Source organism: Ornithorhynchus anatinus, chromosome 8, assembly GCF_004115215.2.
Source record: "Ornithorhynchus anatinus isolate Pmale09 chromosome 8, mOrnAna1.pri.v4, whole genome shotgun sequence".
Taxonomy (NCBI): domain Eukaryota; kingdom Metazoa; phylum Chordata; class Mammalia; order Monotremata; family Ornithorhynchidae; genus Ornithorhynchus; species Ornithorhynchus anatinus.
In genome coordinates this window covers 35523282-35538963 of record NC_041735.1, presented here as the reverse complement: position 1 = coordinate 35538963, position 15682 = coordinate 35523282, and the positions used below count along the sequence as shown (strand labels likewise).

At 44.9% G+C, this 15682-nt stretch overlaps 1 protein-coding gene across 2 annotated transcripts in view; it reads right to left on the bottom strand.

The window, feature by feature from the left end:
- The window catches only part of VPS41 (VPS41 subunit of HOPS complex), a 150596-nt gene that overhangs the window by 78279 nt on the left and 56635 nt on the right, over positions 1-15682 (bottom strand). For both annotated transcript variants that reach the window (XM_029070448.1, XM_039912825.1), the window contains exons 5-6: positions 8825-8887; positions 7785-7850 (exon numbers count right to left, since the gene is read on the bottom strand). In XM_029070448.1, coding sequence (XP_028926281.1) covers positions 7785-7850; positions 8825-8887 — 129 coding nt within the window. The remainder of the gene's footprint in view (positions 1-7784; positions 7851-8824; positions 8888-15682) is intronic.

The window sequence follows — 15682 nt, the reverse complement described above, 5'->3', positions numbered from 1 at the left end:
CCGGACCATTCGGTCTGTTTCTAGGTTACACTGAAATGGAGACATTAGACGTTCTTGCATTTTCCCATAAGGTTCATTCATTTATTCAACAGTATCTATTGAGCGCTTACTACGTGGAGAGCACTGGGTATTACCCTATTTATTTTGTTAAAGAGGCGTACGTCCCCTTGATTCTATTTATCGTGTTTTTGTCCGTCTCCCCAGATTAGACTGTAAACCCGTCACCGGGCAGGGATTGTCTCTATCTGTTGCCGAACTGGATATTCCAAGCGCTTAGTACAGTGCTCTGCACATAGTAAGCGCTCAATAAATGCTACTGAATGAATGAATGAATGAATGAATGGACAATTCGGCAACAGATAGAGACAAGCCCTGCCCAGTGACGGGCTTACAGTCTAATCGGGGGAAACAGACGGACAGAAACAAGACATAACGTTCAGAAGGGCATAGATTTATAACACCTTCCTAAGCAGATGACCGTTCACAAACATAAGTACCGTTAGGGCGTAAACTCCTGGAGCACAGGGAACATGTCACTTTATCACTCTGTACTTCCCAAGCGCTCAGCATAGGTCACCACACTAAGTAAGCGCTCAGTAAATGCCTCAACCCCTACTACTACAAAGGAATGGAAACCCACTGGATCAGCTGACCTGTTGTCCAGGAATTGGGATGGGAGAGGAGATGGAATTGGTCTTCCCTTTCTCCTCCCCAGGGATTGGTCCCTGGGGGCATTTTAGGTCTTTCCAGGATCTAGAAAGGAAAAGTCTTCTGTCTTTGGTGGAAGCGGCATGGCGTAGTGGATAGAGCATGGGCCTGGGAGTCAGAAGGTCATGGGTTCTAATCGCGGCTCCGCCACTTGTCTGCCGTGTGGGCTTAGGCAAGTCACTTCACTCCGGTGTGTCTCGGTTCCCTCATCTATAAAATGTGAGGGTAAGACTGTAAGCCCAATGTGGGACAGGGACTGGGCCCAACCTGATTTTGCTGTATCCACCCCAGCACTTAGTACAGTTCCTGGCACATAGTAAGTGCTTAACAAGTACCACAAATATTATTATTATTGTTACTACTATTAGATGAAATGCTGGAAGGGCTAGCACAAAACCCACCGAGGGGCAGAACCTCAAAGCTCAGGTAAAGACGCTTATCCTAGTCCCAGTTACTCCTCGGGGACAGGAATTTGCCACGGCAGGGCCCGATTTGAGTATCATCCTCTCACTCAAATTTGCCATGGTACTAACCTCTAGTGAAGGGTTCCCTCTTAGAAGTCTGGTCCCCTCCCCACCAACTGCCAGCCGGTTGATCCCTACCTACCCAGCCAGCGCCGGGCGGAAGAATGCGGCCACCCTCAAAGGACAGACACGATGGCAACACAGAATGGACATAAAGTTAATGGCCGATTAGTTAATTGCCAGTTAGTACGGTTGAGGCCTAGCATCCAGGTGACACATTCATCCGTCCCACTACTCAACCCCCGGTTAGCAGCTGAAGTGAAAATGAATCCCTTTGATCAAATGATTCAGAGGCACAGCCTAGATTTTCTTCATCTGGCCTGTCTGAAATAGAAGGACATTCTCCAGTAATTGTTTTAATCTTTGGGAGGGAGGGAAAAAAAAAAAAAAAGGACCGCACACGCTCATGAAGACGTCTGTCAAATTTTACTCCCTCTACTCAGTGGGGAAGCAGCGGGGTTGAGTGGATGGAGCATGGGACCGGGAGCCAGAAGGACCTGGGTGACTTTGGGCGAGTCACTTCACTTCTCTGTGCCTCAATTACCTCATCTGCCAAATTCATTCACTCAACCGCATTTACTGAGCGCTTATTGTGTGCACAGCAATGTACTTAACGCCTGGAAGAGTAGAAAATAATAAGCAGACATCCCCTGCCCACGATGAGTGGGGATTTAGAGTGTGAGCCCCATGTGGGACATGGACTGTGTCCAACCTGATTAGCTTGTATCCACTCCAGTGCTTAGAAGTGTTTGGCACATAGTAAGCGCATAACGAGTACCATATTATCATTATTAGATTACCTACAGAGGTTTCAAAGTGGTTTTAATTGGGAGATGGAGCTTTCATCAAATCAACAGTATGGATTTGATGGTGAAGCACACTGGAGAAGCAGTGTGGCTCAGTGGAAAGAGCAAGGGCTTGGGAGTCAGAAATCATGGGTTCGAATCCCGGCTCCGCCACTTGTCAGCTGTGTGACTGTGGGCGAGTCACTTAACTTCTCTGTGCCTCAGTTACCTCATCTGTAAAATGGGGATTAACTGTGAGCTTCACGTGGGACAACCCGATTACCCTGTATCTACCCCAGCGCTTAGAACAGTGCTCTGCACATAGGAAGCGCTTAACAAATACCAACATTATTATTATTATTATTATTCAGTACATACGAGGAGCTCTTGAAAGAGCCACCTCCATTGTCTACTCCCAAACACTTAGTCCAGTCCTCCGCCCACAGTAAACGTTCAAAAGCCACCACTGACTGAGCCAGTGTTTCAGTCAGAACAATGCTTTACCACAGTCCTACTTTCAGAAGGCGGCTTGGAAAAAATCTCCCCAAACCTTAATCTGCCAGAATGTGGTATCCGTCAACAATGCCAAATATTTGTATCTTTAAAATTATCTTCTCCTTGCTCCAAGACGAATTTCCCTCAGCTTTTGGAAGTATAAGCATTTAGATAATTTGAGATTGGTAGATCTACTCTGTTTGGGTAACGGTGAGGCTGGTGGAATCGGCTAGAAGCTGGGCCCCAGATTCTTCTTTCCAGAAACTTCCTCCTTTTCCAGAAATGCAACTTTGAGATTATAGCACCCAAATTGCCCAAAGAGCTTAGATGCAGCCCTGTTTGAGGCTAAATAATGTGACCTATGATATCCCTTCCTACCCACAAAAAGATTCAGATCTCGAGCCTATTGGTAAAGACACTAATTTAATGAGGAAGAGAGGTGAAGGACTGAGATCTGTATTTCCCACTGGCTGGCTCTCGGATTTATTGGAGAACTACTGATCTACAGAGACAGTCAAAAATCTGCAAATGGAAGAAAGAGGTGATGTCTAGAAATTCAGATATATCTTCCAAAAGGAGCCTCTAAAATCCCCTTCCAGGTGGTTAAATAAAACTGACAGTAAAATATTTACATCACCAGAGATGGTTCTCCTATTGATTTTCTTCTTTAAAAGGCTCAAAGTTTATCTATGGTGAACGAATCCTGGCTAGTAGTTGAGTCGACAACCTCTCTACTTGTTTTAGGTAAACTTATTGCAGTTCTGAGATCCACATTTTACAAGCATCTCCACGGCTCTCGTATCACCGAACAGCTGTTCACACTTCTACATGACACTCCCACCTTCCTCGAAAATCACCAGATCACCTCCTTCCGCATCTTCAAAGTCCTCTGGAAGTTAAAAAAAAGTCACCCCTTCGAAAAAAAATATTTAATTTGATTTCCACCTGCCTGGTTCTATCATCTAGTTAGCCACACTTATCCCATGTAAATGGATAGCATTTATTGAGCACTGACCAGATGCAGAGCACTCTACTAAGCACTTGGGAGAGTAAGAGACTTGGTAGACCTGGTCCCTGCCCTCAAGGAGCTTACAAGATATACATATTTACATAAATAAATATAAACATTTCTGTGTCTCTAAGTATTGGCTACTTTCATTTTTATTCTCTGTATCTACACTCTTATTTTTTTGCCTACTGTACATGTGCAAGTGCGTCTCCTTGTTTTTCTCTCTGAGACTCCAGGCACCCTGAAAGTAGAGCAGCGTGGCTCAGTGGAAAGAGCCTGGGCTTCGGAGTCAGAGGTCATGGGTTCGACTCCCGGCTCTGCCACTTGTCAGCTGTGGGACTGTGGGCGAGCCACTTCACTTCTCTGGGCCTCAGTTATTTCATCTGAAAAATGGGGATTATCCGTGAGGCTCACGTGGGACGACCTGATTACCCTGTATCTCCCCCAGCGCTTAGAACAGTGCTCGGCACGTAGTGAGCGCTTAACAAATACCAACATTATTATTATTACGTCTTTTATCATGGAAGCAATCCACTTACGGTGAGGACATCCAAATTGAAAGTGGACTTCTTGATGTTTATTGAGTGGCCACTGACAATTTTCAGCACTTGACATCAGGTATCTTTCTCTCGGGGGATATCCCAAATAATTGACTTTTTTCTAAATATGCACTGGCAATTTAATCATTTGTCCAAATGCCACAACCATTAATTATGAAGCTCATTTTGACGCATTCCAAAATCAAAGTTGTTTTCTTACAAAACCAAATGTGTCTGTTTATTGTTATACTGTACTCTCCCAGGCACAGTGCTTTGCACAGAGCAAGCGCTCAATAAATACAAATGAATGAATGAAACCAAGATACGGTATATCTGCAGAAAAAGTCTAGACGGTAATGAAAATCCTGCCACATATGAGGTAACTCAAATATCAGCTCTACACACAACCACTGGAGAGCCAGCGCGGTGAACAAGAGAATTTGCTTATCTCGCCGTAAGAAGGGTTTGGTTTCTCGTTTCTTTTTTCCCAACCTTAGAAACAAAACAGAATTCAGAACAAGCAAGCAGCGGCAGTCAAAATTCCAGCCTTGGCATTCAGGCACTAAAAAGTTACCTTAAAAAGTAAAACAAAAGTTTACGCCTCATAGAAACATCTCCTTTTGGGTTCCCAAGTGGGGAAGGATTCATCTTTAGTGCTCTAGAAGCTAAACTTTTAGAAAGGGAATGACATGCCCAAAGAGAAATACCCACTCATCCAGGCTTGCTTTTTCCATGCTGGCTTCTGTAGAACTATTGTGAAATGCACTTCTAATAACTGGCTTTTTTTCCTCCCCTTTTGTGGTTGGCATTAATCCAAACTTGAGGTGAAAAATTAGCAAATTTTCCAACTCTTTAGAAAGATGGGTAAGTTTATTGTTATACTGCACTCTCCCAAGCGCTTAGTCTAGTGCTCTGTACACAGTAGGTGTTCAATAAATATGAATTATAATGCAACATCTGCCATCTCCCTTCTCAAGTCTCCTGCCATTTTAACCCACTGCTTACTGGGGATTGTTACCCAATTCTAAAATGTTCATTTAGCTGTCGGTCTGCAGGGAGAGAACTGTATTTTAGGGTTAAGAAACACCTTTATTAGTCCCACTTATCTAGTTTCCACCCTGGTTTTTGTTTTTTGTTTTGGATTAAACCCATCCTTAAAAGCAGAAGGTCATGCAGTCCCCGCTATTCAGCATTCTCATTTATTTTTTAATTTTTTTTCCTCTAAAATCCACTACCTGCTCTTAATGGGAGCTGTCTGCTATTTACAGAATATTACTGTTGCTGGGTTAACAACATCTACCCAAAATCCTGTTCTCAAAACTTATTGTGCTGAGTAATTTTTCCCCTCTCGATCTATAACTACCAGCTGTAGAACATTTGAGATTATGCCAAGAGGAGCTCTGAGACTTTTCATCTGGGGGGAGGGTATAAGGCAATAACTCAGGGGGAAATCACTGTACTTCCAAAAATTGACGTGCACAGTTTCAGTCTGGAAGGAGGTCTCCTCCTGCAGCTATCCTCCTCATTCAACCTTCTCTTTTTTTTAACGACTCTCAAATTGCTAAATTAGGTTCTTGCAGATTAAGAGACATTTAATCATCCTCAGCCATTAGATGAGTTTGCTATCCCACTAAAAAAACTGATAATTTTTTTTTTTCCTCTACACAGACCAAAAAAGATTCCATGATGTTCTGAAAGATGTCACCCATATTCAATAAGGGACGCTATTATGATCTGTCACGAATGCATCATGCCAATAGGCATTTTGAAAATGTCTAATTATTTGACAGTCTGCAGAGAGGTCATTATGGTTTATTGGGTAAACACAGGTTTTTACAACTCACTAAATACATATTTACACAATAAACCTTAATGGATCTGAAGAAATCCGTCAATAATCCTGGGGTCAATAGTCTGAATTTTACAAGTCCCTAAATACATCAGCACATATTTACATACTCCAGGTTTTAAGAAGTTCATAATTATAAATAGGAAGGAATATAATGGCTCCATACAGACTGCACAATTCCTGAAGCTGCCTTTAAAGAGGAATCAGCTAAATTATAAATTCCAGCCAAACTTGAACGAAAGAATGGGCCGTACTTCAACTCCAATATACCGCTTGGCTTAAATATCCCTCCCACAACATATTTTCAAATTTCCTTCGAGGTGTGATTTTTGTGAAGTGTGTGGCTGTTCTTGGTGGTGGTGCTGTTTTAAGTCCCAAGTGCAGAGTTTTAATTACCATCTGTTTTTCTTTCATTCTCTTTTACCGCGATGAACCAGGCTCTTAACTGTGGCTACGCGCAGTTAATTACTCTGCATCATGCACTGAACAACGTGTGCGGGCCGACGTGTTCCAGGAGAACCGTACAGGGGGAACCAGAAATAGGCACGCACTGGAAATCGGCATACTCGCTCACGGAGGGCTGAATATATAACAACCTGTCAAGTAATCAGAGATAATCAAAGGGATGTGTTAAATCCCCGATGTTTTCTCCTGTTCAGCATCAGGTGTATCCGCGTAATTTCACCACCACCTGCCAGAAATTCCTTGTTTCTATGAATTCCCAGCTTCTCTTCCCCCAACATGCTCACTAGCACTAAGAAGCTCTAACTTTGTTGTTGGGAGCTTATGTTCTCTCATGCTGTGCTTTCTAAATAGTGAAATCACTTCTGTCTAATCGGGAAACGCTTCCGTGACCGCTTTCACGAGGGGACATATAAGCGTTGGTGGTGAGAATATACTCAGAGCAGAGCAAACCCAGGCATTCCACAAGTTAGCAGACCTCCTCTAATCCGGTGGGGAAATTTCATGGTTCGGTGACCTCCTCCTAGTTTGCCTGAAATGCCTGACTATGTGTAAACTGACAATGGGGCTTGGCTGGATGTCGCCAATGATTATGAGCGAGTATAGTTTAAATTGAAGGCGGAGGAATTTCTATTCGCTTTCAAGTTTAGTGGATAGAGAATGGCCCTGGGAGTCGGAGGGACACGGGTTCTAATCGCGGCTCCGCCACATTTATTCATTCAATCGTATTTATTGAGCGCTTACTGTGTGCAGAGCACTATTCTAAGCACTTGGAAAGTACAATTCAAGAACAAAAAGAGGCAATCCCTGCTCACAGTGGGCTCACAGTGATTGAGACTGTGAGCCCCACATGGGATTGGGACTGTGTCCAACGCGATTTGCCTGTATCCACCCCAGTGCTTAGTACCGTGCCTGCTTGAGAAATACCACAATTATTATTACTATTATCATCATTATTATTATAGATGGAGCCATGGGTGGTTGAAGAGCAGAGGGAACAGCAGGAGGTTCTGCACTCAGCACTAGTGCCAAGATCCTCTCCCTCTTCTCCCTCGTTCCCAACCCACCGGAAGCTGTTCTTTTGGCTTGGGCCTTGAGGTGGGAGGCTAGCTAGCGAAGAGAGAGGAAAAAGAAGAGGAAGGACCAGAAGCAAGTGGGCGAAAAAGGTTATGAGAGAGGAGGGTGGCAGAGCAGGGCTCCAGGTCATTCTGTAGCAGAAAAAGCATACGGCGAGTTAGTGTGAATATCTTAAATATAGACTGGGTAATAGAAATTAGGGTGAAAGCAGGTAAAACCTTGACAAATTCAGGCCCTGATGATAGAGAATCTACCTGAAAATATCAAGTTCCACAAGGAAGAGAAGGGAATGACAAGAGATTTAAGCTTTAGGCCACGCGGATTCTAAGTACTTACTTTTTTCCCTCCTGTTACAAACTGCTTGCAATGGGATCTCAAAAACTGAGGGTGAACGGCAATAATCTGTAAAGGAAAAGATGCAGTTGTCACTCATTTGCGACAGTGCTACGCCACCTCCACAGGTAGATTTAAATCAATCCATTGAGCAGTGGCATTTACTGAGGGCTGAGAGCACGGTATTAAGTGCTTGGAAAAGTACAGTTCCACAGAGTCAGTAGCCGTGATCCCTGCCCATAGGGAACTTACAGCCTTTAAGGCAGTTGAAAGGACCCAAGTCTCCCTTCCTCCCGAAAGACATTCTCCCATGTACAACAGAGGCCTCCATGCAGTTGAGCGGAGAAACCTAGTGGCGTCACTTGCCTTTCGCCCCAACAAAATGCCGGTGGATAAGCCTGAATGGTGAAACGGCTACTGAGGGGTGAGAAGACAGCAGCAGAGATTGTGTCCGGGAATCGGGCGATGATTAACGAGCTGAATTCTGCCCCTTTCTCTCCCATTGAGTTGTCTAGGTTTCCATAGATAGGTTCTCCCAATCCCCTTAGAGGTTCCCGGTGACTTTTGGAAGTTCCCAATTCTCCAAGGTTTGTAGGGTTCAAACCCCAATTGAGAGCACTGCAGTGACTTCCAAACTGGATAGTGTCCTCAAAAAATAACCCAGACATACCCTTCTACTTAGAGGAAGGATAGAAAAGCGGTTCTCTATTCAGGAATGATTCAAAGGACCCGGATAACTTCACAAAACATAGCCACGGCTCTTACCTGCTCTTCTCTTCCCTCCCCACCGTAAAAATGCACGCATTTAGCTGCCTCTTCCAGTGAGAAGGCTAACTCGATTGATCTGACGACTCTAAAATGTCTATATTGTAATGGCACCAACCATTCTGCAGTGTGGCTCGCTGTGCCCAGAGAAGCTTGTAATATTCCTATGAATTTAGCTTTAGGAGTGGGCTGGGGGGCTAGTTTTATGATCATAACAATGCCTGTGTTACTATGGGAAAGATGAAGTCACCTTCAAAGGAAATGAACTCTCTACTTACTTTAATGGGACAGTCAAATATTTCGTGAAATTCTTCTCCGGAGTACAATCCAAACACCTGCACCTAAAAGGGTTCAAATGGATAGAGTCGGTCAAACTTCACTCTACTTTCCGGATGGCCAAGGTCACGACGACACATCATACAGATGACACATCATACAGTCATTAGAAAACACAGAACACTTCATAGTTCCAAGGCCTTTTTTCACGACCATTATGAAACTCATGAAAACCATTTCGTTGGGCCAGTGGGACTTTCTGACAATTAGGGTTTTTACAGACACCACAGGGACTTTCGGTTTCCTTTGCTCAATTGACTTAGCCTAATCTTTCTAAATCAAATAGACAGAAATGTTATCAAAGCTAAGGATTCTATCCGACTAAGCTGGATCTGCAGAGTCCACCGTAACCGTGGATCTGGGAGGAGGGATTTCTTCCTCAGCTCAAAATCCATCCTCGTTGTTATTTTTTTTTGCAGTTGAGGGGGAGGTCTAGTAGATGTATTCCCTGTTTGAAGACCCAATTCATAATGTACCGTTGGGCAACGTTGACCAGTTTAGGGCAAAACTCTTTTAAGTTGCACTGACACACAATTCCTTAGAGTGCCTCCTGTCAACGAGTTTTACTTCCTGTCTCACCTCCCCCACTCGTGGCTCTCAGCCAGAAGGTACATAACAGAAAGTAGATTCGATTGCCACAATTGGTGGGGAACACCAGAATCCTAGTAGAGGAAAGGTTAAAAATGGAAAGAAAAACCAACAAACCAAAAACACTGGGGTTTTATTTTCCTCTGGAGAAGGTTGAGGAGATTGATCAGGGCAGATTCTGCAAAGTGGGTTGAAGGCAGGAGGGGTTTGTAACACCTGAATTTCAGTGGTGGAAATCAATAAATACTAGAACAGCCAGCTTGCTGAAGTTACATCCATCAATGTGTGAGTTCACGGAAAGAGCAAGAGGGTTAAATTCTTCTAAAACCCACCTATTTAAGTTTACAATCAGGAATGTGCTTACCCTGTCTAGAGTGCAGTTTCTTCCTAGGATTCCTTGCAAAACGTTTCTGATTTGGGGTGAAATCTCTCACGTCGGTGACTCTCGCCAGAAAGATCTCCGGCAGGGAACACGATAAATGATGAGGAGAAGGAAACCCGAGTATTTAAAATGAGCACTGATAGTGCGAAAAACAGGGAGAATTTCAAAGCGAATGCCAGGGCACACTAAAACAAATGGAGGACGCAGTAAACCAATCAGTCGTATTTCTTGAGCGCCGTGTGCAGAGCACTGTACAAAATGCTAGGGAGAGTAGAAGAGTAGAATATAACAGAGTTGGAATGAAGATGCTTGTAACCAAAGATGGACTGCTTTGCATTGCTCGTCATTAGAAGGAAATTCGTCATTTGCATATATGGAAGGTAAGCAACAAATACTCAAAACATGGAAATTGCTTTTTCATAAGTAAGCGCTCAATAAATACGATTGATTGGTTTTCATAAAGATCCGAAAACAAAATATGCCCCATTTTACTCCACTGAAGGGTATATGGGAGTGAATTACCGATGTTACACATCTGATGTAAAAGATTGATGTAATGGTAAATGAATAGATAGACACCAGAAGTCTGGTACCCGAGTAATGGCGTAAACGTAATATGAATGGCAAGTGATGAATGTTCCTGGAAAATTGTGAATGCATAATAAAGACGAAATAGTACAATCATAAAGAGGAATGAACTGGAAATGGAAGGTGAGACTATCAGAAGCTATTAAGTCATGAGTTCTGGAATATGTGGCAGATTCAGAGGGGCAGCTGATGGGGGGGTGAAGCCTGCCCCTTTTGAAAAATATTTCCCATTCCCTCTTCAATCTCCTCCCCCCGCCACCCCCAACACACACACACACCTGCCTGGAATTTTACGGCAAACAAGCCAAGAGAGAACGGCAGAGCAACATCCCGTTGGATGAATCGAGGTTTTCAAAAATCTCTTTGAGCTCCCACCCACGGCAGCCACTGCCACAGGAAGAAGGCTCCTTCAGCTACCCAGGGCAGGGCCATGATGTACGTAGCCATAATTTATGATAATAGTAATAATAACACCAACAACAGTAACAAGTGCTTACTGTGCTTACAGCCTCCTCTAGGCTGTCAGATCGTAGTGGGAGAAGAATGTGTCGGTTTGGTGTTACACTGTCCTCTCCCGAGTGCATAGTACAGTGCTCTGCACACAGTCAAGCACTCAATAAATCTGACTGACTAAATGACTACCATGTACCAGGCTCTGTTCTAAGCGTTGGGATGGATAGAAGCAAATTAGATTGGACACCGTCCCTGTCCCACATGGAGTTCACAGTCTTAATCCCTATTTTACAGACAAGGTAACTGAGGCACAGAGAAGTTAAGAGACCTGCCCAAAGTCATACAGCGGATAAGTAGTGGAGCCAAGACTAGAACCCAGATCCTTCTGACTCGCAGACCCGTGCTCTATTCACTAGGCGACGATGTTTTTCTTGTGGGCAGGGAATGTGCCTGTCAACTCTTTTACACTGTCCTCGCCCAAAGGCTTAGTACAGTGCCCTGCCCGCGGGAAGTACTCGAGAAATACCAGTGATTGATCGATCGATTGGGAAGCCCACGCCTGGCGAGATGCAGGGGAATCTCCTGCTGGTGAGAACTGACTTTCCCGACAAATGATCTTCCACAGGAAATTCCAGTGGAAAGTGAAGCTGGATGTTTTGGCCTAAGCCAAGTGATTAGAACCATTTGGTCCCTGGCCCGGCAGATGATCACTGCCCATTTTAGAACTTTTTATTGAAAGTAATGCCTTAAATAAAAGCAGATCTCCAACATTCAACAAGATTTGAACTTCGCCTTACTAGAAATGAGTCTTACGTCAGGGAAGCAGCAGGCCTAGTCCAAAGGGGCCTGGAAGTCAGAGAGCCTGGAATCGAATTCCGGCCCCGCCTCTTGTCTGCTGTGTGATCACGGGCAAGTCGCTGAAGTTCTCTGTGCCTCAGTTTCCTCTGAGGGAGGAGGGAGAAAGGAATACTTATTCTCTCTCCTTTTAAGACTGGGACAGTGGAACGGTGACTGTGTCCAAAATTATTATCTTGTATTTACCCCAGTGCTTAGTAAGGTGCTTGGCATATTCATTCATTCGTTCAACAGTTTTACTGAGCACTTACTGCGTACAGAGCACTCTACTAAGAGCTTGGGAAAGTAGCATGGAGAAATATAGGAGAAAATCCAGGTAAAGAAAAATGCTATGGGCCACCAGAATAAGTGGCTGAAGACACTTGGCTTTTGAAGGGGCAACGGACGCAGTTCTCTACTTCCCGTGCTGTAGAAAAGTCTTGTTGAATGGTAATGGCTTCTGCTGCCTTTGGGGAAAAAAACCCAGAGAAAAGACGGCAAGTTTCCAATATCTTGTAAAGAACCAAGAGTCATAAGAGCCGCCAAGTGGCAGAGTTTCCACCTGAAAATATTCACTTCAGGGTGAACGGTCTTTTAATTCACATGCAAATGACTGCCAAACATCCTGCTTTTCTGCCAGCTAACTGTGGAACCACTGAAGTCCTGGCAGATGTGCACTGTGGTCTGGGGGGGGGGGGGGGGGGTTGTACAGAAAGGAAAAGAACGGGGGGCTTTTCAGAAAAGGCAAGGCAATTTCCTGGAGCTCCTGATTCTGGAAGCAAATTCAATGGTGCAATAAGAAAAGTGAGTGTGGAATACGCCATGCAAAATACTCCCATTTATCGGTACAAAACAGATTCATTCAGGTTATCATTCTCATCGTCGGGGTATCTGAGTACAAACTGTGTTCGGCGTACTGTAAGGAGCACTTGAGAGAGGACAATCAACACTAAAGATACGGTCTCTGCCCTCAAGCATCTTAAAAACTAATGGGGAAATTGGGTAAAAAATACACACTGAAGACACAGGCACAGAACTAAAAAAGGCTTATGTTCTCTCTGACGGCTGCCGAAGCTAAAGACAAAAGGATCAGATTTTGAAGGTGCTGGATTTTTTGTGTCGTGTGGCACCGAAGCTGAAAATAATAACGTTGGTATTTGTTAAGCGCTTACTACGTGCAGAGCACTGGTCTAAGCGCTGGGGTAGACACAGGGGAATCAGGTTGTCCCATGCGGGGCTCACGGTCTTAATCCCCATTTTACAGATGAGGTAACTGAGGCACAGAGAAGTAAAGTGACTCGCCCACAGTCACACAGCTGACAAGTGGCAGAGCCGGGATTCCAACCCATGACCTCTGACTCCAAAGCCCGTGCTCTTTCCACTGAGCCACGCTGCTTGGCTTCCATAATGTGCAGGTAATTCAGTTATACCGTACTCTCCCAAAGGCTAAAAGGGCCCTGTACATAATAAGTTCTCATAAACACTCACTGTCCTCTCAAAGCTTTGCCCCAAACTCAAATGAAATGTTGGCACCCCAGGATACAAATCCAAAATAGCATCTTAGAACCTAAGTGAGTCTCTGTCCTAATCCTCCTCGACACCCCTCGGCTGCCTTTGACACCGTCGACCGTCCCCTTCTCCTCAACTCATTATCATCCAACCTCGGCTTCACAGACTCGGTCCGCTCCCGGTTCTCCTCTTATCTCTCTGGCCGTTCATTCTCGGTCTCCCTCGGTGGGCTTCTCCCCCCGCGCCCGATCCCTCCACCCCCTAACCGTAGGGGTTCCTCAAGGGTCACTTCTTGGTCCCCTTCTCTTCTCCATCTACGCTCACTCCCTTGGTGAACTCATTCCCTTCACGGCTTCAACTATCACCTCTACGCAGATGACACCCAAGTCTACATCTCCTCCCCTGTTCTCTCTCCCTCCCTCCAGGCTCGTATCTCCTCCTGCCTTCAGGACATCGCCACTCGGATGCCCACCCGCCACCTAAAACTCAACATGTCCAAGACTGAGCTCCTTATCTTCTCTCCCAAACCCTTTCCTCTCTCTGACTTCTCCGTCACTGTGGATGGCACGACCATCCTTCCCGTCTCACGAGCCCGCAACCTCGGTGTCGTCCCCGACTCCGCCCTCTCATTCACGCCACACATCCAATCCGTCACCAAAACCGGCCGGTCTCACCTTCGTAACGTCGCCAAGAGCCGCCCTTTCCTCTCCATCCAAACTGCTACCTTGAGGGTACAATCTCTCATAATATCCCGACCGGATTACTGCCTCAGCCTCCATTCTGATCTCCCATCCTGCTGTCTTTCCCGGCTTCAGTCTATACTTCACTCCGCTGCCCAGATTATCTTTCTACAGAAACACGCTGGGCACGTCACTGCCCTCTTAAAAAATCTCCAGTGGTTGCCTATCAACCTCTGCATGAAGCAAAATCTCCTCACTGTTGGCTTCAGAGCTCTCCATCACCGTGCCCCCTCCTACCTCATCTCCCTTCTTTCCTTCTACAGCTCACCCCCCACAGTCAACCTCTCTGCTGCTAACCTCCTCTCTGTACCTCTCGTCTATCCCGCCGGCGACCCTGGGCCCATGTCCTACCTAATAATAATAATAATGTCGGTATTTAAGCACTTACTCTGTGCAGAGCACTGTTCTAAGCGCTGGGGTAGATACAGGGTAATCAGGTTGTCCCAGGTGAGGCTCACAGTCTTGATCCCCATTTTACGCCTGGAATGCCCTCCCTCCTCACATCTGCCAAACTATCTCTTTTCCCCTCTTCAAAGCCCTACTGAGGGCTCACCTCCTCCAGGAGGCCTTCCCAGACTGAGCCCTCCCTTTCCCTCTGCTCCTCCTCCCCTCCCCACTGCCCCTATTCTCTCCCTTTGCTCTACCCCCTTTCACTTCCCATGGCACTTGTGTATATTTGCACATATTTATTACTTTATTTTATTAATGATGTGTATACATCTAAAATTCTATTTGTCTATTTTGATGGTATCAATTCCTATCTACTTGTTTTGTTTTCTTGTCTGCTTCCCGCATCTAGACTGAGAGCCCGTTGTTGGTTAGTGATTGTCTCTATCTGTTGCCAGATTGTACTTTTCAAGCGCTTAGTACAGTGCTCTGCATAAAGTAAGCGCTCAATAAATATGACTGAATGAATGAATGAGTCACTCAGCGGACAGGACAAAATTACATTTGTGTAATGAGTCTGGTCCAACTGGAACTTCTTGGGAACCTCTCATTGTAAAAATAAATCAATCAGTGGTATTTATTGAGTGTTTACTGTGTGCAGAGCACTTAAGCGCTTGGTTGGTTCCTGCCCACGAGGAACTGACCGTCTAGAAGGGAAGACAGGCAACAAAATAAATTAGAAATAGGAGAAATGGTAGAGCGTAAGGATATGTACATAAGGGCTGTGGGGCTGAGACGACTATCCAAGTGATAAAGGGGTGGGCTGTACTATCTCAAAGTGGCAAGAGGTGAGAGAGTATTAAATAATGGTATTTCCCGGGGGGCTTACTGTGTGCAGAGCACTGAACTAAACACCTAGGAGAGTCTAATATAGTAGAGTAGGTAGGCATAATCTCTGCCCTCAAGGAGCCTTTAATCGATATTAGATTGAGACTCAGGAATGGTCTCAGACTAACATCATCTGATACAAAATTCCCCCCTCAACCACAAAAATTCTTAAATAGATGAAAGTTACATCGGACATTTTTGCAAGAAGCTGTGTCTGACCTGCCTCAGGTTTGCTTCTCTGAAAATCAATCCCCATAAAAGAGGATTTGTTCATGAGAAATTCAGGTTTCATCTGATGAACACCAACGGGAGCCATACTGTTAAGCAATTATTTGAAGCCTGAAGTTTGGTTGGTTCACAGTCATGTACGAAAGCTTCCTTAAAAACTTCAAGGACTCATTTTTGACTGCAGACAGTCACAGGAAGACTTT